This window comes from Syngnathus scovelli, chromosome 18 (assembly GCF_024217435.2).
Source record: "Syngnathus scovelli strain Florida chromosome 18, RoL_Ssco_1.2, whole genome shotgun sequence".
NCBI classification, from domain to species: domain Eukaryota; kingdom Metazoa; phylum Chordata; class Actinopteri; order Syngnathiformes; family Syngnathidae; genus Syngnathus; species Syngnathus scovelli.
Window position 1 is genome coordinate 3824988 of NC_090864.1, and position 25354 is coordinate 3850341.

The 25354-nt window shown below is 44.5% G+C and overlaps 2 protein-coding genes across 2 annotated transcripts; one reads left to right on the forward strand and one right to left on the reverse strand.

The window, feature by feature from the left end:
- Positions 1 to 3: 3 nt before the first annotated feature.
- rttn (rotatin) lies at positions 4 to 17293 on the reverse strand. The gene is made up of 48 exons (XM_049748723.2): positions 17086 to 17293; positions 16591 to 16778; positions 16321 to 16510; positions 16148 to 16238; positions 15954 to 16068; positions 15400 to 15562; positions 15120 to 15264; positions 14853 to 15037; positions 14663 to 14778; positions 13320 to 13475; positions 13042 to 13254; positions 12681 to 12793; positions 12480 to 12606; positions 12276 to 12401; positions 11517 to 11633; positions 10627 to 10757; positions 9920 to 10091; positions 9736 to 9835; positions 9215 to 9300; positions 8975 to 9092; positions 8785 to 8881; positions 8631 to 8696; positions 8383 to 8571; positions 7954 to 8196; positions 7717 to 7870; positions 7459 to 7625; positions 7170 to 7389; positions 6683 to 6811; positions 6391 to 6501; positions 5887 to 6045; positions 5629 to 5706; positions 5041 to 5242; positions 4802 to 4902; positions 4631 to 4718; positions 4346 to 4547; positions 4192 to 4282; positions 3964 to 4114; positions 3758 to 3895; positions 3483 to 3682; positions 3287 to 3392; positions 3106 to 3203; positions 2963 to 3040; positions 2636 to 2762; positions 1169 to 1353; positions 825 to 1098; positions 625 to 728; positions 310 to 379; positions 4 to 224 (listed from the first exon to the last, which is right to left on the reverse strand). Exons 1-48 carry the CDS (start codon positions 17114 to 17116, stop codon positions 145 to 147), a joined length of 6591 nt encoding a protein of 2196 aa, XP_049604680.1. The 5' UTR covers positions 17117 to 17293; the 3' UTR covers positions 4 to 144.
- A 1931-nt stretch (positions 17294 to 19224) lies between these two features.
- On the forward strand, positions 19225 to 25074 carry LOC125985844 (suppressor of cytokine signaling 6). The gene is made up of 4 exons (XM_049749046.2): positions 19225 to 19324; positions 19398 to 19465; positions 20067 to 20141; positions 21011 to 25074. Exon 4 carries the CDS (start codon positions 21138 to 21140, stop codon positions 22746 to 22748), a length of 1611 nt encoding a protein of 536 aa, XP_049605003.1. The 5' UTR covers positions 19225 to 19324; positions 19398 to 19465; positions 20067 to 20141; positions 21011 to 21137; the 3' UTR covers positions 22749 to 25074.
- Positions 25075 to 25354: the final 280 nt, after the last annotated feature.

The window sequence follows — 25354 nt, forward strand, 5'->3', positions numbered from 1 at the left end:
AACTTCTTTTTAAATTAAAACTTTATTAGGAATTCAAATTTGCACTACGAACAAAAAATTCATCATCATATTTAAGACGAAATCATTGCCCATTGGCATTTCAGTAAGAAAATATTTTCTAAGAATTAATATACAAAACGGAAATCATGTGTTCAGCAGCTGGGAGAGACTTTCGAGGCACTTCAACAAGTAGGCACGTAAAGGCTCCTCTTTGTTCTCAGCATCTGTGTTGCACAAATAAAATAAAATACATATTCAAAAAAATAGGGGTTTAAATGATTCATAAAAATATTCAAAGCCAACGCATACCTTTCTTGGACATGCGGTGGGCTTCCTCGATCCTCAATCGAACCGCAGGGCACTTCAGGGTAGTCTTGGCCTTGGAGGGGATTAAGACATTTTGTGCTAAATCCAAGACGAGAAAAGTTTCTATAATGAAGGCTTGATAACGCAGATATACTAAAAAAAGCTGGTCAGCTGAATTATAAAGCCTTACCCAAATTTATCTGACTTACAGGGAGAGAGGTCAACAGATGCAGCTCCGGCTTTTATTTACACTTGCAGATAAAGCCCAAACTCATCCAGTGCACGCACAAATATGTGTGTAGGAGTGTGTGTGTGTACCCGTTGGTTATTATGAAGCAATGCCCAAAGCGCAGACGCTCCCATGCAGCACATCTCCATCTCTTTACTTTCCAGACAGCAGAAGAGGACTGTTATAGCTTTGTCTGGACGGAGGGACAAAATAGCAAAAGGGGTAAAAAGATACAAAATGGACAAAGAACCAGAAGCAAGCAAATAGGATTTTGGACTCCTTTCAATACCGTTGGCGATAACCTGAGGCTTGTTGGCGGGACAAAAGCAAAGGTTGTGAAGGGTGAGCAACGCAGCGCGCCGATGCGGCGCCAAATCCACCAGCACTTCCAGCGCTCGAGTCACCCTGAGGATACTCTGTTGGCCGTCGTCTGAGAAGGACAGGTTGACCAGAAGCCTGAGCCACAGACCAATCAGGCGAGCCGAGCCGCTACCGACGCCAGCGGCCCTGGAGCCGCCAACCTTGGGCTTCACCATTGAGGTGAAGGCTTGCAGGAAGTTGTTCTGGGCGAGAAAACTCAATTAGAAGCACAGAGAGATGAGAATTTTTGTCACTATTGGTACCAAAGCTCACCTTTTGCAAGACGCCACGGCAGTCACGGGACATAACCAAGTTAGCCAGCAAGGAAAAGGCAAGCTTCTGGGTAATGCTGTTGTCGGGGGCGATGCCCGAGGCCAACCTCATGATGGAGTGCATTAGCGAGCCACTCGTTGTGCTTTTTGGTCCTGGCAGCCCCCCGCTACACACAGAACTGCATGCTGGGACATTTAAAAAAAAAAAAAAAAAAGTCTTTTCAGGAAGGGAGTTCAAATAAAGGGAGAAATTAATTAATTCATCCATTCATCCACAACAAAACATCTTTCCATGGCTGCACGGTGTCTGAACGTGTGTCATAAATAAAGAACAAGAGAAGACAAAACATTTATTCAGCCTTTGCGGGGAAGTCAAAGACCCTGAGTGAAGCTCATTAAAAACATAACGCCAGGGAGTTTGGAGGCAATTATGTAGGTCATACATGTTAGCTGATTGTCGTCGTTAGAGAGCTTGTAATAGTGCTTGTAATTCCAACAGGTTTTTTTTGTTTTTTTTTGCAAAAGTAACATGAGAAAAAAAAAATTGCGCAACTTAAAATAATTTTTTAAACACTTGTTGAATGATGCTGCTGATTGGTGTCTTGATGTTAATTCTGGCAGAGTAACATATGTATGCTAATGTTAGCCTCGGGCACTCTGAACACTAGTCGAGGGAGATCTTCTTTATTATGAATCTATTTCCCGTGGTCAGATAAATAATTTGCAGCCACGCAACAAGGATGATTTTTTTTTCCCCTTCACACATCTGGTATGGATTCTCATCTTTGAAATTGCTTGCCTAAAATAATGTGTCAAAGTATGCACAGATTAAAACCAACTGACTGCAAACAAGGGCCTTAGATGAAAGGCTTGAGATGAAACATTCACTTTTTGTCTCTGGAGACAAAATGATAGCCGGAGGGCGGCTGGTGTAACATTAAGCCGAAGCGTGCGCAGCCTCAATACGACCTGCTGTTGGCTTTACCCGTAGGGAAATACCAGTGGCTGACTTCATTGCTTCGTGACGCCTCTGAGCTCTGTGCTTATACAGTGCCGGCCCCCGCTGAGAAAGCACATGCCAATCAAATGGAAATCCAGACACCAAACACTGCCAGAAAAGCCGTGTGCTTGGCGCGTGCGCATCAAAGCCACCACCAGCTATTTATCAAAGTAACACTTCCCAGTTTCTTCCCTGTGAATCTCGCCTCGAAAAACTCATTTTTTTGCTACGAGCCTCTCGGCGTTCAGACTTCCAATTAAACTAGAATACTAATTACTGAAGGTAGAAACGGCAAGGCTCTGAAAATCATCTCCCTGTGTCGTGAAAGCTGCTGTCGCTAGACGGCCTTTTCCTCGTCACACTGCGGCCATTGTGGAGCACCGGGACACACAATGCTCGGCGGTGACAGCGGCGGACAATGGATAAACATGGAGCGAGGCACAGAAAACAAGTGAGATATATAAAAACCTGCGGGGCAGTCGGCCGTGTAAACACAGAGGAGCTCCAGCACCGCCTCCATGATGGAGTTGTCCAATAGGAGCCAAGGCCAAAGGGCATGCAACACTGCTGTGAGGCTTGTATCTCTGGCTAACTCCTACACAAATGGAAAAGACAAAAGTCCACAAAATGATGTGAAAGCCACAACCAGCATGAAGTTGAGATTGATGTTAAGGCATTCCATCCACATTTTGGGAGGGGGAGAGCCTCATTTACAAGCACAGCGTTGGGTACTCAGATGAACCATTTCAAACCAATTAGCAGCGGGGAATTAAAAGGCAAGACACAGAGGCTCACTTTGCATTCCCGGTTGCAGTAGAGAGCACTCCGCAGGATCTCCACAGTCAGCTTAAGCTCCTTCAAGTAGCCTTCTTCCTGATGAGAAAAAAAGACAAGTCAAATTACGCAAGCATTTGCAGTGGTCACATTCTCAGACTCACCTTTTTGCGGTGGGAAGTCTTGTCGCCTCGGAGTGACTCCAGATTGAGCTGAGAGTGAGTCTGTTTCATCTGATCCACGCAGCTGTCAATTATTCCAGCTGGAGCACAAGCACAGCCGCATACGAAGGAATTTCACATAGCGCTAATAAAATAGTGTGCTTTTGTGAAAATGTTAAGCTACCTGTAGCAGCGTGGTTCTGGGCAGCAACGCTGCTGGCCAGTAGAGCCATCAGAGCTTTGGCCGTCAATTTTTTAAGTGGATCATGAAGGCACCTCCTTTCAAAGCTCTAAAAAAAATAAAATAAAAAAAAAACGAACCCCACAAAGATAGGTGGATATTTTTTTTTTCAAGGATGACCGCACACCTCTGTCCTCACCTGCAGCAGCACATCACAAAGCTGGCCCGCTGACGGACCGCCAAGCACGTCAACCAAAGTGACGCCTTGGTCTGAACTCAAAGGCCTGACGACTCCTCGCCTTTTAGTCTCCTGCGCCAAAATCGTGCAAAGAAAATGCAAAGCTGCTCCGTGCAGGTGAGAGTCCACAAACTTCTCGTGCACACACACTGAGAGCGTTCCTGAGATGAATAAAAAGTAGAGGTCGTGATTGATGATTCCTGCTATTCCTCATTCATCAATATCACAAACAATACCTGTGAACATCCGCCAGTGTCTCCCCAACGCGGCTGAAACAGATGGATACACGGTAAAACTGTCCCTCTTCACCAGAGTAGCCATGAGCGTAAACACATCCGCCCAGCACGACAGGACGGCGTCCCGCGCGTCCGCATCTGGGTTTTAAACATGTCGCCAATAAAAGGACTGATAATAACTTTTGCGATGATCCAAAAGGTCATACCTAATCCTTCCGCACTGAGGGTGAGCGCTGCTGCGAGGTTGGACAACAATTGTTTCACAAAGTCCCACTGGCTGATCAAGTCTTGGCTGAGCGAGACGCACGATTGCAGCAGCTTGGAAAAGCCAGACAGGAAGTGAAGAAGCGTAACAAGCTGATCATAGACAAGAATAAGAGACAATTAAATCCCCAAACAGTTTGAGTTAAAAAAAAACATTTCTTGACTGTCACCTGACTCTTGATGTCTTCTCTCTCTCCAGGAAGAACGTTGGGTGCCTTCATTTCACTCAGACATTTCTCAATTGGCTCCACAGCCACCAAGCTAAGAGAAAATACATTAAAATGTGCTCAAAGAATTGAATTTATTATTAATTTAGCTTCTTACCCCGCCAATACGCGCAGGAGCCGCTTCTGTCGAATCGCCATCAGGGTATAATCTGGCATGATGGCCAGTAAATTTGTCAGCAGTCCACAGTGGGCCGCCAGGAGGTCAGGGGTAACCATGATGACCGGCTGCATAGACGAGGACTGGCGCCGTTGGAGGTCTTGCAAAGCGACAGAGTCCCTTGTGTCGATGTTACTTTGGCCTAAGAGATGTCATAGATCCGCAAAAATTGGGAAAGAGTTAAAATTGGTAAAAGCATTTTAAGGAATTTCAAGAGTGGGTTACCTCGCGCCATTAGCCTGTTAGCAGGAGCATCTGCCGTGAAGCTGGTGGGGGACGCAGCACCGGAGGTCTCAGACTCTGAACCCCTTACCTGGAATAAAAGACACACATTTAAATTTCAATGTTCATTTGTGTGTCAGTGGGCAGTGGGTTAAAAAAAATAATTAAGCCAACCGAGGTACTGGACGTGGACAAGGAGCTGGGAGGTCTGCTGGAGTTGGCAGCCTGTGCTGCCGCCGCGGCACTTCTCCAAAACAGCAGAGAATCGTCTGAAACTGGACATGCGCAAAAGAGTCATACGCATATTTTAAACTTTTAAATGCACAGTTGTTCAGTTATTTTTTTTTTCTTAAGGAGCTGGGTGGAAAAAGTGCCAAGTCTAACATGTGACATCATGAGTGAGCGAAACCTACCAAATGAAGCACCGTCCCGTGTCCCGAGTTGACTGGCGGGCCCAGCGACAGGTTTTTGGAGGTGAAAAGTGTACCTGCCTTTGTAACAGGCAGAGGCAGACAGCGCGACGTGCTGGAAATACTGAGAGTGGTAAAGCAGAGCCTGGAGCGCGGGAAGACCCACCAAAGACACACCAGACACCTCATTGGGGACGCAAGGATGCTGGCGGAGTGACAAACACAAAGATAAGCACAGGATGTTATTTGGGCATGGAGAGAAATATGCAAAGTGATTTGAACCCTGGACTTTGGAATTTGTGAGTCAGATCAATTCTCAATGTTTTCACTGGTCATGCTTTATTCATTTATTAGTTTCCTTCTAAGAGAAGTGTCCCAAAAAGATGCTTTTGCTGTTCCTATAGATCTTCGAACTTGAGTGAGAGTGCTGGAGGGCCTGAGAACCCGGTTGTGCTTCAATTCAAGCAACTACCCCCTTGCTCTGAACCCTGTGGGGCTCAACAAGACACCAAATGGAAGTTAAGAATAAAAAGCTTTGAGGGGACAAAGAAGAGAGGGGAGGGGAGGAGGGACGCTGGCAGACCTGCTGACCTGCCAGTGGGAGTACTTGGCTTCTTCTACATTGGCAGGCATGGGCATCACTAGCAGGTTCTGCAGGATAAACGCAGCCTGGACACACAACCACAGCGAGAAAACAAAAAACTTACTTTGAAGTTGGAATGTCTCCACAACAGCGCTATCTGCCGGCCGTGTGCTGCTAGTACATGTTTATACTTTTCAGCCCAACATTCACAATAATGTTTTTTTTTTTTTTTTTTTTTTTTTTTTTTTTTTTTGTTATTCATCTACCTCTCTGCGGACCATGCTGCTCTCATGCTGATCAAGGAGGATGTTGAGCAAGGTGCCCCACAGGCCTTCGCTGATGTTCTGGCAGCTGGTGCTCAGAGCCTGGCACCCGCTCTCCACCGACGACAGAGCGGCGCCTAAACCCAAACTGGCAAATCTCACCTTCGGGAAAAATGTCGAGAGAAATTCTAATTAGATGGAATCACAGAAAAAAATCTTTATGTGTTGGTAACCCATCGAGACTGAACCCATGTTGTGTGGGAGCTTATTTTTGGTAACGAGTAACGTGACGTCGCTGTCACCCACTCCTTTATCTTTAAAGTCTAACTTCTTGTGATGTTCTTTTGGGGTTTTCAGCTTGTCCCCGAAAGCCGAGAATCTACAAATGATCACTTTGTGACAGAGCTGGGAGCGATGGTGAACAAGCTGAATACTAAAAAGCCCCGGCTTGCCTGTATGTTTTCATAAAATGCCTCCGAGGTGACGAGAGCCACGGGACAGCCGTACCTCCTGATCCCTGTCCACCCAGAGAGGAACCAGCCAGGCCAAACCCATTTGAGAGTCGTTTGGTTCCTCGGCGCTGCTCTCATTCCCCAAAGACCACATGGAAATGATGTCCTGCTCCAGACATAAGGAAAACATTGGCTTGCTTGAAGTAAATGTTTTAATAATGTGCAGACTGGTGCTTGCAGAATGGCAATAACAGACAGCGCAAGGTCAACTTCAAGATTATTTTTAAAACTTTTTCACATAAATATTTAAGGTAACTAGACATTAGAAATAAAACGTTGCAGCTCACCTTGTCCTCGCTCTCGGCGATCATCTCGTGAGACAAGTGAAGCAAGCAGACGACGGCATTCTTGGTCACGCCTTTGCCCATGAATGACATGGAGTTGCCACCCCACTTCACGTAAAAAGACGAGATCACCTGTGAAGAAAAGAGAGAGGTCCTAAGGTGAGCCCCAATGTGACATGATACAAGAAAGAACACACTCAGTTGGAAGCTAACATATGCTCATCAGGTTTAATACAGCCGAGACTAATTAAGCTGTTTTGATGTGCCATCAGAATGGGAGAGCAGATGAAGGGCGAATAGCTCAGGTAGCCGGCGGAGCTTTAGGGCCCTTCAGAGCCACGAGGAACATGCACAAAAAGGTACATGACGTATTCACATGCTTTGTGATTAATTAAATAAAATTCCTTGTAAAGCACGCTGATCCTTAGACATTCAGCTCTGTGAACTGAGCTCGATGATAAATATATGAAATCATGTTAGAGGCGCAGACCTCGAGCAAGCCGCTGAGAAACTTGGCGCAGAGGGTGGCGGGCAAAAAGTCAAGGCAGTGCAAACTCCAGCCAGACTGGGCTGTCAGGCTGACGATACCCTGCAGACTTCTCTCCAGGTTGGGGAGGCCATAGTAGTGTGGGGCATCAGACAGCCGCAAGCTCTGAAGCAAGCCGAGTGCCAGCTGGCTCTTGAACGGACCGGCTCGTGCCAAACATAGCCTGCAACCGCAGAGAGGACAGGCAATGGAAAATGCCTCAATGTGATGGATGGCCTCAACCTTGTCTTACCTGTCTGACGTGCACGTCAGCTGGCTGAGCACGTTTTTAAAGAGACCGGTGAGCTCTCGCTGTAATTTCTGGCTAACGTAGTTCTTCACGTCCTCTGGTTCTTCTGAGTCTTGATCTGGGGTGCCAGGCTCCGCACCAGGCAGCAAATTAAGGAGGGAAACGCTTTCCTAGAGGGGTGAAGAGGTTAACAGATATGTGCATAGTGCTTCTTAACTGGGCTTTTCTAAAAAAATCAAATCTATTGTAGATGCTGTCTACCTCATTGAGAAGCAGCTCCAACATCCAGCGCAGGTCCTTGTCCTCGGGGTCGGTGCAGCGCACGCGCGCATCTTTGAAGTATGCGTTCAGAAATGCAACAACGTATGCCAGCAGCCTCTCGTCTTCCACAGACGCCGGACGCACCTGGAGAAACCTGCGGGGGAGAAAGAGCAACGTGGCTGACAGTTGATGACATTTAAGAGATTGTCTTGACTTGGTTGCGATGTGCGTTTGTACCTGGTGACGGCGGCCTGCCAGCTGAGCGACTGTAGTGTTTCTCTACACCTGTAGCTGGCCGCATAAGGGACGGCCATTCTTTCGATCAACAAGTAGATGTTGAGCCTGGAGAGGGCGGCGATCACCGAATTGTGTCCCGCCGCCGTGACCACGGCCTGAATGCAGTCCTGAAGGGCGCGGGGGAGGTGGGTTGCCCGCAGACACGCCACCTGGGCCTCTGAAAGCTTCAGGTCACCATGGAATCTGAGGAATGAACAATGTGTGATTGTAAAACTAAGAGGCACCTCGAGGGGGCGCCAGAGAACTTCAACTTCTCGGTGTAGCAGCTTAAATTTTTTTATTTTATTTTTTTTTCAAGAAAGGATCTACATATTAAATTAAATAGATTAGTAAAGTCAGTATGATGACAGAAACAGCAAAGCGAATTACTCAGCGTTGCCGGTCAAGCCGTGGAATTCCTCAAGCAGGTTGTCGACGCTGCAGTGCCATGCGACATTCCACGCTAACTGCAAGGTTTGACAGGCAGGCGCTAAGGGCAGAAGATCTGAGGTGGGCATCAGGACGCAACGATATGGGCTGACGCCGTGATGGATCACGGCCTGGAAAGGCATCTTGTATCTTAAAACAGAAAGTTGAGTGAGACAGCGATCAAATTAATACAGCCATTTAAAGTTTACCTGCGAACTACTGACACCGGGAGAGAGAATGTCGGGAGAGGGCCATCGGTGGCTGATTTGTCCGACCTAATAAGCCCCCAGCAAAAAACAAACAGAAAAAAACGTGACACGTATAGCCAACATTCTGCATATGACAGTGAGAAATCAAACTCACCATATTGCCATGCTGCTTATTTCATCAAAGAGCAGCAAACTCATTAGAACGGCAGCCTCGCCCCCGTTGTTTTTGTTTGCCTTCATGATTAGAGATGCTATGCACAACACAGAGCATGCAAACCAATTTTCTATGTGCTGTGTGTTCAAACGTTGAGATGTCTTTTTTTTTTTTTTTTAAATCAACGCACCTCGGAGCAGAGTGATGAGCAGCAGGTTGTGTTGCGCCAGGCTGTTCCGCAAAGCTGGATCAGCGTACGCCAGTTTCCTCAGGATAGATATGCAAGGCTCCAGTATGCAGTCCAAGCTCTGCACAGAAGGACAACAAATATTTACAAAATGAACAACCAGGGCTATTTCCATGTCTATTTCCATGTCTTGAATCACTGGAGTGATGCTTTATTGTTTTGTTAGAGCGGGTTTGGCTTTACCTTATTACCGTTGACACTGTCAGTGAGGAAAGAAATAACTCTGTCAGTTATTCCGAGCTTCTTCAGGACCGGATGCATTGTTGTCGCTACGGAGAAGGTGGAAATTTGGTTATTGAGTCGTTTGTGGGCGGGGCTTGACATAACAGTCAGTTGGCAATGCCATGCTAATATTTGAGAGCACGACTGGCTACGCATACTTAAAAGGGCTTTTCACAAATAGATGGTTCATTTGTCAGGGCTTTAAGATTTCATACAATAAAACAAACATCAGTTCAAAGAAATTGCGGAAAGTCAGAGCGGTGTTGCGGTCCATTCGAAAACTTTAACGCCGTGATGAGAACGGGACAAAGTGTGTTGTGAAATCAATTTAGAAAGCAGAGAAGTAAAAGTTAGCAGTCAGCGGTTTTTCCCGGAGAAACATAAATGACTCCTCCGGTTTGTCAGCGCTCCGACATGAGGGAGGAAACGCCGATGTAAACTAAAAGAGTTGATGAGAATTTCTGAAGAGTTTTTTTTATCACCCTGCAGAACCACGGACAGCTGCTCGGCTGCAGATCTTCTCAGAGCCACATCGAGAGTGTCGGAAGACAGCATGTGGAAGAGCTTCTCCACCGCCTCCACCTTATTAGCAAACGTCTCATTGTAAACATGCTGAAACAGTTGGATTTGTGAGTACAAAACTAAAATGTCCATGTCTATTTATACCTTCAGTACAGACTTGTGGCTGGTGTCAAGCGTGACATCCAGCGGGTATAGGATGCAATAGAGATCGGGAAGTGAGGAGGTCACCACCCGGTCCAGCTGCGGCCTGCTTATTTTCGCATTGTCTGCTCCGGTTAGATGGGCCAGGATGTGCGGAACCGCTGCTATTCTCACTCTGTTGACAAAAAAAAACAAAAAAACACTTAATTGAAAAAAGCCCACCCAAGAAAATAATCATCTTCTCTCAGCACGAGCGTATAAATCAACTTTAGTGTTGTCAAGGAAAAGGCTTTGGATCTTCATTATGGCAAAATACTCCTGGCGTAATCACTAACAAAAGCGTCAAACAGCGCCGACAAATCTGTTACGGGGCTCCAAAATCTACCCAAGCTCATCGACTGGCCGGCTGTGAATTTCCATTTTCATCAATATTCATAGACTGGGACCGAGTAGCTGTTTTAAACAGACCTCGCAAAGCATTTAGATTACTTGATGAGCCGATGGCAACAGACTGTGATAATATATCCGTCGCAAAAAGTCTCAAGAGCTTGTCTGCTTAGCAAATTAAAAAAAAAAAAAAAAAAAAGATGCTGAGAGCCAACTAATCATTTTATCTAAATTGAGGAACAGAAGAACCATACCATTAGTAACCACAAACACATTGCGGGCAGGACACACACGGGCAGACGTGATTTGAAATGTTGACTCACGTGGGCTGTCTGGTGAAAAGAAGTCTGAGAGCTGCTTTTAACTTGGTCGTGCTCAGAAAGCCGTCTCCTCCCGACGTGTCACTTAGCAGCAGGATGCAGCTTCCCAGTGGCTCCTCGGTGCTGGCATAACCCTGCATCACACACACACGCACGCACGCACGCACGCACGCACGCACGCACGCACGCACGCACGCACGCACGCACGCACGCACGCACGCACGCACGCACGCACGCACGCACGCACGCACGCACGCACGCACGCACGCACGCACACACACACACACACACACACACACACACACACACACACACACACACACACACACACACACACACACACACACACACACACACACATTTCCAAACAGTCTTGGCAGACAATGAACGATGGGGAATTCCCGCTAAGCAGCACAAGAGCAAGTAAAATATGCATCACTTTGATTACATGCGGTTTTCATTTTGTCACTTGTTGGTAGGATGGGCACAATTGTGAATGGCCCCCGTGAAATGAAATCATGCTCGACAGCCTCGTCACAACTGAATGCATATTTATGAGGGATTTTCAGGCTTTCTGCTGCCTGAAATGGAACAATTAATAAAAGCTTGACGCCCCTCCCCCCCCCCCCATGCGCTCGACCACCACCCAAAAAAGAAACAATAAAACAGGACTATGTAAATGAGACAATAACTAAATATTACTCTCTGGCAGCCCAATAAACAGCCTTTGTTGGTCCACAAATGCTACATTTGCACTTTTGATCACAGATATTTTGATTATGAGCCAACATCCCCTCCCCTCTCCTAATAAATATCAGATGATAAATCATGAGCATTACAGTGCTTCGTGAGCTGTGCAGTACAAACGCAATTCTCCACCAAGAGCACAAAACCTGTAATATGGCGATGACCCGGGAAAGCGCTGCTATAAATCTGTCCCAGGTTGATGTTGTCATCATCAATCGTCCTTTGAGCAGGAATAGCAGGATATCCTTGGCGGCGACATTCACCTATAGATCACAGGTTAAGTGGCCGAGTGACATTTAGCACCGTGGGTAAAGACAGCAGGTAATGCAAGTGACAGACTTTTACAATGTCTAACGCGACGTGACGCTGGCATTTTAACGGCCTTAATAAAATGTTGGAGAGCTTTACTGGGCCCGTGATGCCTATAACAGCGACGTGGGCCTTTTGTTTAATTGCTAGCTCTGCTCACAACCAGGACCTAAACTAACATTGCTAAAAAACGATGGCCGACCAGAGTCCGTTTGCGTCGACGACCTTGCCCCAGGATGCTTAAAATGGATGGAATTAACATTTTAAGAGGACACAGTGGGGTGGTATGGCAGATAATTCGACAGAGTTAAGTCATCTTCAAGGTCACTCCCACAATTTAATAGCAGCTATCGTTGACTCGCATGCCCTTCGAATAAAATGCATGGAGCGTCTTGAATTAAAACGCCTGCGATGTAATTTAAACTGAAATTTAGAAGAAAAAACGCAAAATAAATTGTTGGCAGATTATTCGATTAATCGAAAGAATTATGAAAGGTAAATCATTTTCCTGTGCTTCTGTGAAATTGTGAACGAGTTTGAAAAACTGACTCCAGCCACTGAACCCTTTTAAAAGACAGCCAGAAATATTTTCTCACCTTCTCTGCAGAATCCTGCAGGCCAAAGGTGCTTATTTCATACAACACCTTGTGGTGGAGGAGGAAGTTGACTCTGCTGCAGAGTCCCGATTCTTGTCGGGACGTATTGTGGATGCCGAGGCACTCCTGTAGGTAAACAGATATAAAATTTCAAATCACTCTAAAAGTTAACTCTCATTGAAACACCAAGTACCACGCTCTGACCTTGACGACACTCAACACGCACGTGTACGTTTCTATCCTGATAGGCTGCAATGGATGCGACAGCAACTTAAGGAGCAGCTTCTGACTCTCCGTCTGGAGGAGTGGACTGGACTGATCAAACTTCCACCTGATGGCAAACCACAGTAAGACTATAAAGCCATGAAACACATGGGATCATTAACATAACAATCTTTAACTCACAAATAGGAACAGAATTGAACGCATTCCTTGACGACAGGCACGTGTTGATGAAAGGGAAGGCCTTCTATCGCCTGCTCCGCCATTTCCAGGAGCTCCGGCCAGTTCTTCTCTCCCTTAATGGAGAAACAATGTCAATCCAAAGTGACTTCACTTATACTACAAAACAAATCTGGATAAAAAGGATAATCTATTATTAATCTTATTTGTGTTTCCAAGTTGAGCCACTAGGTGGCAGTGTTATGCTTCAAACACCTTCCAGTCGTCAACACGAGTACATACTGTTACTGTATTTTACTATTATAAAGGTATTTAACGTCTATTAACAGGAACTGATTTCAGGTGTGTGACATGCATATCATACCTCGGCCTGTACCTTCTTGAGGAAGCCGCAAGTGGATTCCATCCACAAAGCGGCCCGGGTCACCCTCCCGTAGAGCTCATGGCTGCCCGAGTTTAACTGCTCCAAGTAGGCCGCTGCGGTTTCTTGCATGATGGGGAGCGCCATCCCAAATGACTTGTCCAGGCACAGATGAAAAATAGCTGTTACCGCATTCTCCGGAACATTCCCGCCCGCCTGTGAGAAAAAGTGTTTTATTATCATTCGAAAAATCAATTACATGATAAGATGAGCACACATACTTTTTCAAGTGGGAGTATGGTCTGCAGGAATTTAATGAGAAAGACTGCCGAGCCTGTGTATGTAACTGTGTGGTGAACTTTAGAACTGCCGCTATAGTCCTGATGGTAACTCAGAACATCTGCGAGTAGGTCCATGCATGTTTGCAGCTTCTCCTTCTATAATGCAGAGAGACAAGAATGTCGTTCCATCACATCAATGTTGACTTCACACAGAATACACAGAGAGAAAGCGGCTGACGGCCAAGGGAAATACTTGCTCAAAGCAGACGTGGGGAAATTGAATATGAGGGAGGATTTGAGTGTTATTTTTGGACAAAATACACTTGAATCCATCTCACAATGAAGAAACTGGAACAGTCTATTCTCTGACACTTTGTTCGGTTAGCAATAGTGATTGATTACTACCACTAGAGGGCAGTAAGTGTCTTGTTTATTGTTTGGCTGGTTAACGCAGTCAGACAAGCGCATTCCAATCGGATAAAAAAAAAAAAAAAAAGGTCTGCCACACAAAACTGCTCTTCACATAAATATGACAAAACAGGCCATGAGACGTTGAATGGCATGTATTAAACATCAAAGAGCCCTCGGGCCCTCCTTCTTGACAAGTGTACAGTATGAGCCCAATAGCAGAGGCGTATAATGTTAAATGGAGTATGAAAATGTCTTCTGAGGTACAAAAAAAAATAAAAAAAACGTGCATATGACTTTTCTTGCTTTTTGTTTTTGTTTTGTTTTTTGCTGACACTTGGGATAACTCCCATTTTACCTGATGTATACCAGTAGCGTATGCCTACATATTTGTGGCAAATCGCCCAGAGACAAAACTCAGTGCAGCGGCTCGGCCCCTCCCCAATGCAAGTACGGCGTGTTAGGGTTTTCAGGTTAGTTTGATCCTATGATTATGTTGGAATGTAACCTGGAATAATTAAACTCGCTTGTCCTGTCTTAACAAAAGTAGTAGAACAAAGTGCTAAGATCTTTTGAACTGATTGACTAGCTGCAGAGGAAGCAATCAAAGTTGTTTTGTTCACACAACATCGTGAAGGACCCCCTGCTGTGCTTTGATCAGCCAGGGGCTTCGGCCATTTGTCTACTCTGACCCCCACTCTCAACCCCCACTCTGTTTCTCTCAATAAAAATGCTCCTGCAAGAGGCCTGAGTCAGACTTCATTCGATCATCGCTGTTCAGACAGCGACGAATGGACTCTCCACCTGCAGGTGTCCAAAAGGACTTACTTGTCTCCCGTGTGGTTCTTGCAAAATAAGTTGGAGTGAGCAAATCTCTAACACGGCGCATTCATTCATCTGCATAGGAAGCTGTCACATGCTTTGTTTTGACTTGCCAGCTCCATCCCCATCAGGCTGCCATCATCCCAGACCAGTTCGGAAACGCTGTCCCCGAGCAGGAGGACGGTGTCGAACAGCAGCTCCAGAACACAACAGAACACATGTGAAGCATCTGAGGAATACAAAAAGATGGAGGGTAGCATTTGTAGAACATGGGAATGAAATGCTAAGCTCAAATGAACTTACCTGTCTTCAGCAGCGGTATGACATGCTCCAGGGTGGCAACGGTGAACTGAGCTAACGTGAGCTGCTCCAACACCGTCTCTGGCTCATCTTCCAGACCTTGGTCGGGCAGCGCCAAGCGGCCCACATCTGCTGGAGGTGTCTGTCTGGCTGTCTGGGATGCCACTGCACTTCTGTTTGAGCTGCTACTAGATAGGAAAGAAAAACAGGAGCCACTCAATGTTTGGAGATGATGAAAGCCAGAACATAATTGAATATCAATACGCATACCTGGGGGAACCCACGTCTCCATCTTGCCCATCACCTCGGACTCTCTGAGCCGTTCCCCCGACTACAGACGGCCGAGGAGAGCACTCTGCTGCTGGGGAAAAAACCTGTGATGCTTGGGAGTAGGAGGAGTTCAGGGACACTGTATCTAAATCACCAAAACAAAGAGGAAACGATTTGAATGCACTTTGTAATTTGATGAAGTGAACGCTGAGTCAGCATATTTTTTCAATTTGTAGATTTGAAGTGGATTTATGCAAAAGACGCTGTGACGTGAACTCACAGGCAGAACCTCCTTGCTTGGCAGAGTGGAAGCCCGGATCTCGATGAAAGCGCAGCCTCTGCCTTAGCCCCACGCAAAGCTGCCTCAGGCAGGAGAACGCCTGCAAGTGGAGGTAACATGTCTCACCTTTACCCGACCCTGGCCTCAGAAGGGACAGAAGAGTCTGAAGACGGGAAAAGACTTTGTCAGAGAAAGGCAATAAATAACGACATGAGACATTATTGATGATGCAATTTAGTCCAATAAAGTTAGTTAGTTAGTTGGTTGGTTGGTTGGTTGGTTGGCTGGCTGGCTGGCTGGCTGGCTGGCTGGCTGGCTGGCTGGCTGGCTGGCTGGCTGGCTGGCTAGCTAGCTAGCTAGCTAGCTAGCTAGTTAATTAGTTAGTTAGTTAGTTAGTTAGTTAGTTAGTTAGTTAGTTAGTTAGTTAGTTAGTTAGTTAGTTAGTTAGTTAGTATATAAACTGTCCTTTCAATGATTACACTTGAACATGAAAGTTCACTTGTATGGGTACTGCTTTAAAAATAAATGTAAAATTATAGTTTAAGAATGCACACCTTTGCAATATTGGGCCTCTGCAGGAAGATCTCAGCAGGGAAGTCCTGCATGATGACGTCACATAATAGCTCACACGTGGTCCGCACCAAATTGGGGTTGCTGCTTCTTAAAGAACTTTTACAGAAATGATTTAAAAAAAAAAAAAAAAAGGCAAATCATCCATCCAAAATGTTTAACTCAAGCCTCTCCTTACCTTTCTTTGGAAGATAGAATGTGTCTGTCAGCGTTCGTCAATGTCAGCCACGGAAACACGGAAAATTCCAAGCATTTCACATCCTCATGCACTGTAAAAAAATAGAAGATGAATGAGAAACAATTTTTATTCATTTTAAGATTTCCTAAACTATTTGTCTCAGCTTGCAGCACCTGTTGGAGGTGTATTGAGGAGTTCATGCGTGTCGACGGCGTTGCGACAGGGGATTAGCTGAGGTTGCTGAAACAGCTGGTCCAGGGTTGCGTCAATGACAGCTCGAAGTCTCGGTTCCACGTTAGCAGACAGTTGGGAGAGGAAATCCTCCGCCTCGACATCTCTCAGCATCTGGGCTGCACTTGGATGCTTAAATAAATAATTGGCAAAATAATGAAAGAAATAATGACGGAATGACATCATAGAGGTTGTGAATTTATTTCATCTACCTTGGATAAAGTCAAGAGTAAATCCAAAACTTCCTCTTGCATGGGCACCTCTGGGAGATTGAACCATTCCAAGAGGTACACAAAGAGCATCTTTTCTTGAACAATGTCAGGGATGGAAATCAGGGAGTGCTTCAGTTTACACAGGATGCTCTTCAACGCTCGAACTCGTATCTCGACCAAAGAGTGGCCTGTTGGTCACAGAAAGGAAACGTTCCATTTGAAAAGAAACATCAAGCTCTCGTAGTAGAATTCTGATCTCAGTAGCAGATAAAAGTTCTGCATTGATGAGTTTTAGTGACTTTGATAACTTTGCTGGATTAGCTAAACAAAAGCGTTTAAGTACACAGACAAGTGCGACGTAATATTTAACATGAGAGCCGCTATGAATCAAGAGAAAATATATTTCGGTAGAATGCATAGAAGTCAACGATCATTCAGTTTTGCAGAAAAAAACAGCCCACTGTGCACCCTTTCTCCAGCTAACACTTGGCTTACCTATTTTCTTGATAATGGCAGATAATTCCATATTCCGGTGACACTGCTTTTCTACTTGTTTCAATTGAATGTTATTCAAAACCAGATTAGGGACAAATGTGTCAGTTTAGAGGGCCGATCGCTTCTGCTAGGGTCACATAAAAGCCAACTATCTCGGTTTGTTTTCAACATCCGCGCCAGCTCCACTCCACTTCCGGTATCGAGCGGAGATGCGTTCAAAGCCTTCATATGCGTAGGACAAAAAGACGTTTTGATCCTGTCAGACCTCCTTTTCGATGTATGGTTTTAGGTACAACTGGAGGATCAAATGAGATCCAATTCGAGAGAGAAAAAGCTGCTCCACAGACGCTACAGACGCGTTAGGCCTATTTTAATGATGTTGATGATGATGAGGTGTGTATTTTAGAATTTGGCATGGTGATAATTAACAGTTTCAGCAGTATTAAGTTTGATGGTCAACTTGAATTTTTTAGTGGGGATTCAAAATGCATGATACTTTCTTTTATTATTAAAGATTATCTGTTGTCAAAATTTTTTTAGACTGCATACAGTCACATTAAAACAGCTGATTATGAATAATGAATGGTTGAATTTGACATAAAATAAGGCTTAGGTGTTGTCATTCCACAGACCTTCCTGGTGGAAAAGGAGTCCCAGTGGTCCTGTCACGGACCCACAGTGTTGACATTTCTTCTGTTACTGTCCTCCACTACATTGCCAAGGGTAAGAGCAGCCTCTAAGGGGAAAAAAACGTGACAGCTGGTGAAAAGAGTCAAACTACAGCAAGTTGAAAATTTGTTTTGAAAAAGAGCAACGAGGATATCAATCAACATCACGCAACAGATTGTGTTTAACTTGAGAAGCTACATTGCGTTGAATTCTGTTTTTCGAGGTACAGTAATGTGTCAAATTGTGCCTGCATTCATTTTTACTGTTTGCCTTCCGATATCAAGTGGAGTGAACTTTGTTTGTCAGGTCTAATTTGGCTTGTAAAAACAGACTCGTGTTATGGTGTCCTCAGTGCATCAGCTGTCATCCTTCTTCCCGCTTTGCTCCACCACCACTTTCCCTCGTGTGCCAGCATATCAAGAAAAGGTAGCCTGATGAAGCCTAATAAGGCCCAGTAATTAGAGTGCTCGCAGAGGGCCTGTCTGCCTATAGCAGCTTCAAGCAGGGTGGGGAAGGACTGCCATACACTTGACAGTGTGAAAAAAGAAAAACAACAATGTGACGTTCTGCAGAAACCAAATTAGTCTGGCAGTGGTAAATATCATCCCCTTTAAAAACAATACTGACGCTAATTAGGCAACCAACATTTAGTTTGCTCTATCAACTTGTAGTTTGGAGAGTCAATTTGATCTTCTTCAAAATACAAATTAAAAAGACCTGTAAGCACAAGTCACCACACTGGATAAGCCTCATAAACCGCAATAAGAAAGTTTACTCATTAGTGAATATTTCGACATTGGATATTTTAGAGCAATTATTTTGCTCAGACAGCTTGCTACACTGATACACTGTCCTGTCATGATGTAATCTGCGCTAAACCACTGTGGTCAACGTTTGTTTGAACAAGAAATGACTTGCAGTCTTTGGTACATACGTTTCCCCAAACTTTTCCAGCTCGAAACTCAAATTAGAAAAGTATAACGTTGACTAAACTGTTGATAAATGACACCACAAATAACCTTTGCCAACAGAAATGATTACAGATTAACAGTAGCTATAGTATCAATAATTGATCCTTTAGTTTTTATTACATATAACAGAGGATATGCAGCATAAAAAAATAACATAAATACATGTCCTCATTCTACATACTTTATAAATTACAAATAAAATATAAATCATCCATCCATCTTCCTATCAATACTATCGTCATACTTATAGATATAATTAAAGTAGGAAAAACAGACATTTTCTATTGCACAGTGAGAATAATAATAATAATAACTTGTCAAAATGTGCACAATATTATACAGTGCATGAGTCAGCCAGGCTATTAAATTTGTTTTGGTTCAGTTATACAGCAATTAAATTTGTCACTCAAGACTCGGTATTTTTAATACAGTGGAATGTCTGCATTTTTTTTTTCATTTCAGAAGTGGAATGTAATAATTATTTGTCAAACTGTGTGCTCGCTCTATCCATCCATCCAAGTCTGCTTGCCGAGCTGCCTTAACTCAACTTAACAGGCAACAAAGGAAGAGGCCGGGAGCTCCTCAAGTGTGCTAACCTAGTCAGTCAGAAAGAAAGGTATCACTTTATTGTGTCGTATTCCAGATTATATCATCGCACCTTTTTTTCCTTAGATGTACCAAGCCCTGGACATGTAAACGCTGATCTTTTGCTGCGGATTGGAAAGCAGAATAACTGCAAGGTAATGTTATCTTGTATGTTTTCGACAACAAGCGTTCAGGAAACAAGCTGATTGGCTTAGGTTGGTCGTATGCTAACGTTAGCCAAGGTAGCTAACAAAGGTGGAAGAGCGAGCTTTTATTTAAAATCGGGATTTATTTGTTGTTCTCTTGAGCGCAAGTGACGAGATAAAGGTTTATTCAACACGGGGATGATTTTAAAATGCGATCGGTTAAGATTTATTTCCACTGTGAAGAGCGAATTTGCTAACTAACACTATAGCTCGTAGTAGTAACATATCTGGCTGTTTATAGCTGTTCTATTGACACTCGATGTTCAAGAAACAATCGTCAACTGTTATCGAGTGCGTATTGAAGCTTTTTCGAATGTTAGATATTGTTATTTTACACTGGGACATTATAAAATGCTAACTTTCGAGGCTAAGCTAAAGAATGCCTTTAAATGTGTAGGCCGTGCTAGGACAAAACCTTGATTCTATTTCTTTAATAAGATCTGACAAGTAGCAGGTTAAATAATCTAAGTTATTTATTACGATGGTAATAACATGCTAGCGAACATGGAAAGTGTTTGAAATATGATAACAAGTTTTATTTTTTTCACAGCATCAAATGAAAGGTGCTGGATGTGGAACTTGACCCATTCAATCAAGTCGAGTCACATTTTCTCTGCGCATAATGGTGAGTAATCGATCTTGGGTTTGTTTTTATCTTGTGGGTGCATGTGTGTGCTTTAATTTAATCTTTCACCACCACGAATGCACACAAAAAATGCTATCAATGTATCTTAATGTCAATTTGCTGCGTTTTTAACCTTACTTATGCCATGTGAATCTAGTGCAGGGGTGTCAAACCCATTTTTTCGCGGGCCGCATTGTAGTCATAGCTTCTTTCCGAGGGCCATTGTGACTGTCAACCCAAATAAATGTATGAGCACCTCATATTATATACAGTAAAAGCTACAAAACAAACTGACAAATAACTCATTTTCAAGTCAGACGAGTAAAAACTGGTCAAATATTAAAAAAAAGATATTTTTAAAAGTAAAGACAATTTGCAATTCGAGTAATGACACACAAATTTGATGCACAATTTGTCTTCGCGGGCCACATAAAATGATGTGACGGGCCGTATCTGGCCCCCGGGCCTCGAGTTTGACACCTGTGATTTTGTGGCATCGTTGATTGACTCATCACTTAAGCGAGGGCATTTAGATAATGTTGAATTGCTAAATACTTGCAGCTTTTACTTAATGCAAGTCAAAATATTTAAATCTGAGTCTTTAAACATGTCAGCACTCAATGCCATTGTTGTAGAGAGTATAAATGGAAACAACCGTCATTAATATCCACACCCTGTCATAAACCCGTTTCAGCAGTGCCACAGAAGTTTCCAAAACTTGAGTCAGCAAATGATCTGTAAAATAAATATTACACCAGCTGCCCAAACTAATCCGTCTACATGGATGAATGTATGAGGTAATTAAAGATGGATATGATTGTTTCTAAGAACATTGTGTTTCCTCCCCACCCCTCCACCCCCTTTTGAAGAGTTTGTGGGCTCCGCTGTATGCATGACTTATGTGCAACCTGATGGGAGGATACTGTGGCTAGTTCTTTCATCAGGATACGAGGAGAGTCATCTCATGCCCCCCACCTTGGCGGAGGGCCAGTCAGAATGAAGAAGATCAGCCTTAAGACCATTCGGAAGTCGCTGAGCATAAAGGGCAAAGAGGACGGCGACTTTGTCATGCTCCAGCAGGCCCCAGTGGCCGCAGAGTTCTCCAAGGACGAGTCACTTTTCGGAGGCTGCTACACCAAAGACCTTTCCGTGTGCGACCTGGGTGGCGAGGAAGACAAAGGTGGGCAGAATAAGAGCCGGTCAAAGAGCGAAGGCCTGATGGGATCGCTTAAGAGAAGGCTGTCGGCCAAGCAAAAGGCGAAGAGCAAAGCGGGGTCCTCCGCCATCGGCTCGACGGACGACGAGGACACCTTCTCCTCCTCTTCGGCGCCCATCGGCTTCAACGAGGTTAAGGCCCAGCGACCTCTAAGGTCCGCGTCGCTCCGGAGTCACCACTACAGCCCCTCGCCTTGGCCTCTGCGGCCGGTCAACTCAGATGACGCTTGCATTAAGATGGAGGTCAAAGTGAAAGCCATGGTCCACTCTCCCGGCCCCAGCCCCAACTTGAACGGCATCCGAAAGGAATTCAGCGATTTTCAGATGAGTGGGCTCTTTCAGGACCAACCCGAATCCTTCAAAAACCTCCAGCGGCCGCAAAACGGCGAGCTGCATTTCAATATTGACGATAGTGACGTGCCTGTGGTGCTGGGGTTGACGCCCCAAGACTACATTCAGTACACGATGCCTTTAGATGAGGGAATGTACCCCGAAGGGTCCCACTCCTTCTGCCTGGACAGCGCGCCTCCCATGGAGGTGGCGGCAGAGGCGGACAACGGGTCCCCGCTGATGGATCCGGGACAGGAGGAGCACCAAATGGTTGGCGGCTTGCCTCCGGATCTCTTCATGGACACTTCCATGAATAGTCTTCCGATGGCTTCCACCGGCGTCATGCTCCAAAGCTCCAGAGGCGAGGGCCCACCTCCCCTCTCTCCTCTCCTGCCTCCCATGAGCAGCAACGCTCGCTTTCCCAGGACGTTCTCCAGCTTTGGCTCCTCAGACAGCCAGGTCGCCGATCGAGTCCGGCATCACCTTAACTTCGATCCCAATTCGGCTCCCGGAGTGGGTCGGGTTTACGACTCGGTCCAAAGCAGCGGGCCCATAGTGGTGACCAGCCTGACGGAGGAGCTGAAGAAGCTGGCTAGGCAGGGCTGGTACTGGGGCCCCATCACACGCTGGGAGGCGGAGGAGAAATTGGTCAACCTGGCCGACGGCTCCTTTTTGGTCCGAGACAGCTCGGACGACAGGTACCTGCTTAGCCTGAGCTTCAGGTCGCAGAGCAAAACTCTCCACACCCGTATCGAACACTCCAACGGGCGCTTCAGCTTTTATGAGCAGCCCGACGTGGAAGGACACACGTCCATCGTGGACCTCATCGAGCACTCCATCAAAGACTCTGAGAATGGCGCTTTTTGTTATTCCAGGTCCCGCTTACCGGGCTCTGCCACCTACCCGGTCAGACTCACCAATCCCGTTTCTCGCTTTATGCAAGTGCGCTCCCTGCAGTACCTTTGTCGCTTTGTCATTCGACAATACACCAGGATAGACCTCATCCAGAAACTGCCCTTACCTAACAAGATGAAAGATTATCTACAGGAGAAGCACTACTGACACACACACACACACACAAACACACGCACGGGAGTCTTTTGCACTTTTTATGTTCAGTCAAGGTCTACGCTAATCCATCCAGATGAGCGCTGGAGGTCAACCACACACAAAGCAGTTATCCCACTTGCGCAATCAAACCCCAAATTCTAAATGAAAGGCTACCAGTACATTGCTATCAAATGAACTTCACAATGACCATTTTTGGGCCTTCAAAAAAAAACTGCAAATCCTCTTAAGGCTGAGTTCATCACAGTACACGTTTGGTGGAACCTGAGAAAGCACAAAGCGAATCAAGACTAGACTCAAGTGATTCGACAATTAATTGAAAAAACAAATGCCATGTGAATATGAAATCATAATTTTTGTATGTATAAAATTTTATGCGTGACGTGCTAGTAGCCACGATTTACGGCTGCCCAAAATTGCGACATTCGGAATAGTTTGGTCATGAGCATGGAGCTTGAAGTGAAACTCTGGCTATGTAGAGCCATCCGATGTTATGCAAGTCTCACGGTACTGATGATGCTGGATCTTTTTTTTTTTTTCATGTTATGCCGTTTGTTGTGCAGCATTTTGTTAATCTTGTGCTCTACAAATAAGATGGGCCTATTATGCTTATTAATGATTTGAGATACAATGTTTGTAACAATATGAAGGGATATCACCTTCGAATATTTTTAGAATCGATATTCCATCAAATAATCGGATACAATTTTATTTGCATTAATGTATTGATTTTCTTTCACCCCCGATTACTGTTTATTTACCAATTATTTGTGTTTATTTGGGATTATTTAGTGATTAAAGGAATCAGAATATTTGGACAATCCTTAATGTCTTTAAACGATTACTAGATTCTTAAAATACGAGGCGATTTATCGGTTTGTTGCCGATTAACCGATTCATTTTCCCACCACTACATGTATGCTAAATTAGTGTTTCTATTCTTACTTTTCTTGACCATTTTGGTTGTTAAAAATCGAGTTGAGCATAGTAGGTCCCTTTTTTAAAATATTTTTTTTGTGTCAGAAATAGTAGACAGCAACTCGAGTGAAGAACGTTGCTGCTCTTTGGTTATTTGCATGTCGCAAAGGCTTCAACGGTTGACCTCAACGAAAAAAAAGATGTCACATGAACCCAATAAAACCTTGCTGCGGTTTATAAATTGTCCTCTAGAACCCTAAAAGCAGACCTGTCGTCACTTGCCCCGAATCTGTACGTGATGTCTCGGCTCAAATACAGAAAAAGGGAAAAGCACAGACTTCATTACGCAAGTGCTTTGAGACGGATTTCCAGAGAGGGAATTCTGATGATGTGACTTTTGACGTTATTGCTCGACGATAATACGGCCTTGGTTTTTATGTAGCTGGAAACGTTCAATGTCGGAGAAATTAGGACCTCGGTGTAATGGTGTTGCATGTTAAAAGTCGGAGTCGCACCGGGGATGTTTGCTTTCTATCAAACACGAGTGGGATGTTGTTTTGTAGTTTTATTTTTGCCATCTTGGGGGCATTATGCTACACGAAAAGGAATGTGTGCTCGTTTGGAGTAAAATTAAGAGAACAAACTGGTACATTGAAGAATTCTTTTGCACTTGGAAATTTTTTTTTTTTGTTACAGAACTGCCAAGAATCGTCCGTATGCGTTTGCTTCACTAGATTCTGTTTTTAGTTTGGTGTCATGTGCGGAACATGAAAGCAACGACATTCTGTCCAGATAGGCTGATCATGACTGTGGATGTATTTTTTTTTTTTTATTGAAATGTGAATGACAGATGCGCTTGATACAGTGTTTGTTTCTGTTTTTGATTTACAATTTATTGATGAGCGGGAAGTGTTGCTGCTCCGCCCCCCCCTCCCAAATACTTGTAGTTGATTAAGAAATGACACATTTTGTATGATTATGTTAAGTGTCACAGATGTTTGATGAAGGTAATTGTTTACATTTTTTTTTAACGCCGTCCCCTGTTTCGCAAATATATTGGTACAAGACTTTGTCATGTGTTCTACACATTTTGTGCTGCTTACGGAAAATGATTGCCTTTCTTGTATTTAATAACGGGGGGGCGCCGATATCAACGTACTTGGGAGAGCACAGGCGATTTGCAATTTGTTAAAAACTGTAGTTCACTAGTCATTAGTAAACACTCTCTAGGATTACTAGTTCAAACCAGTTTACATTGGTTGTCAACTTTGAAGAGTAGACAGACTTTTGTAATTTCTTTTGTTAATCAGCAGTGATTTATTGCACATTTTGGATACAGTAAGAGTTTTTGTATCTGCCAATTATAAATTATAAATAAAAAATATATATATTCTAAAAAGGATTGTTTTGGTTTCCAGTACTTTTTTCCTACCCCATTTTTTGTCTGCAGACAAAATGGAGGCCATCTTGAACAAACTCTGGGGTTCACGGGGTAGCGCCCCCCAGATCATGTCAGGTTTCTGCGGCGGCGAACACCATCTGCATGGCGATGAGGCGGCAGCCTTTGTTAACTGCAGTGTCTGACAGGGCTCTCTATGCATCTGAGGTGAAGATACACAACTGTTTACTCTCCCTCTGCCTGCCTTGCAATGATTTATTCATTGCGCACTGGTAGTCGTATG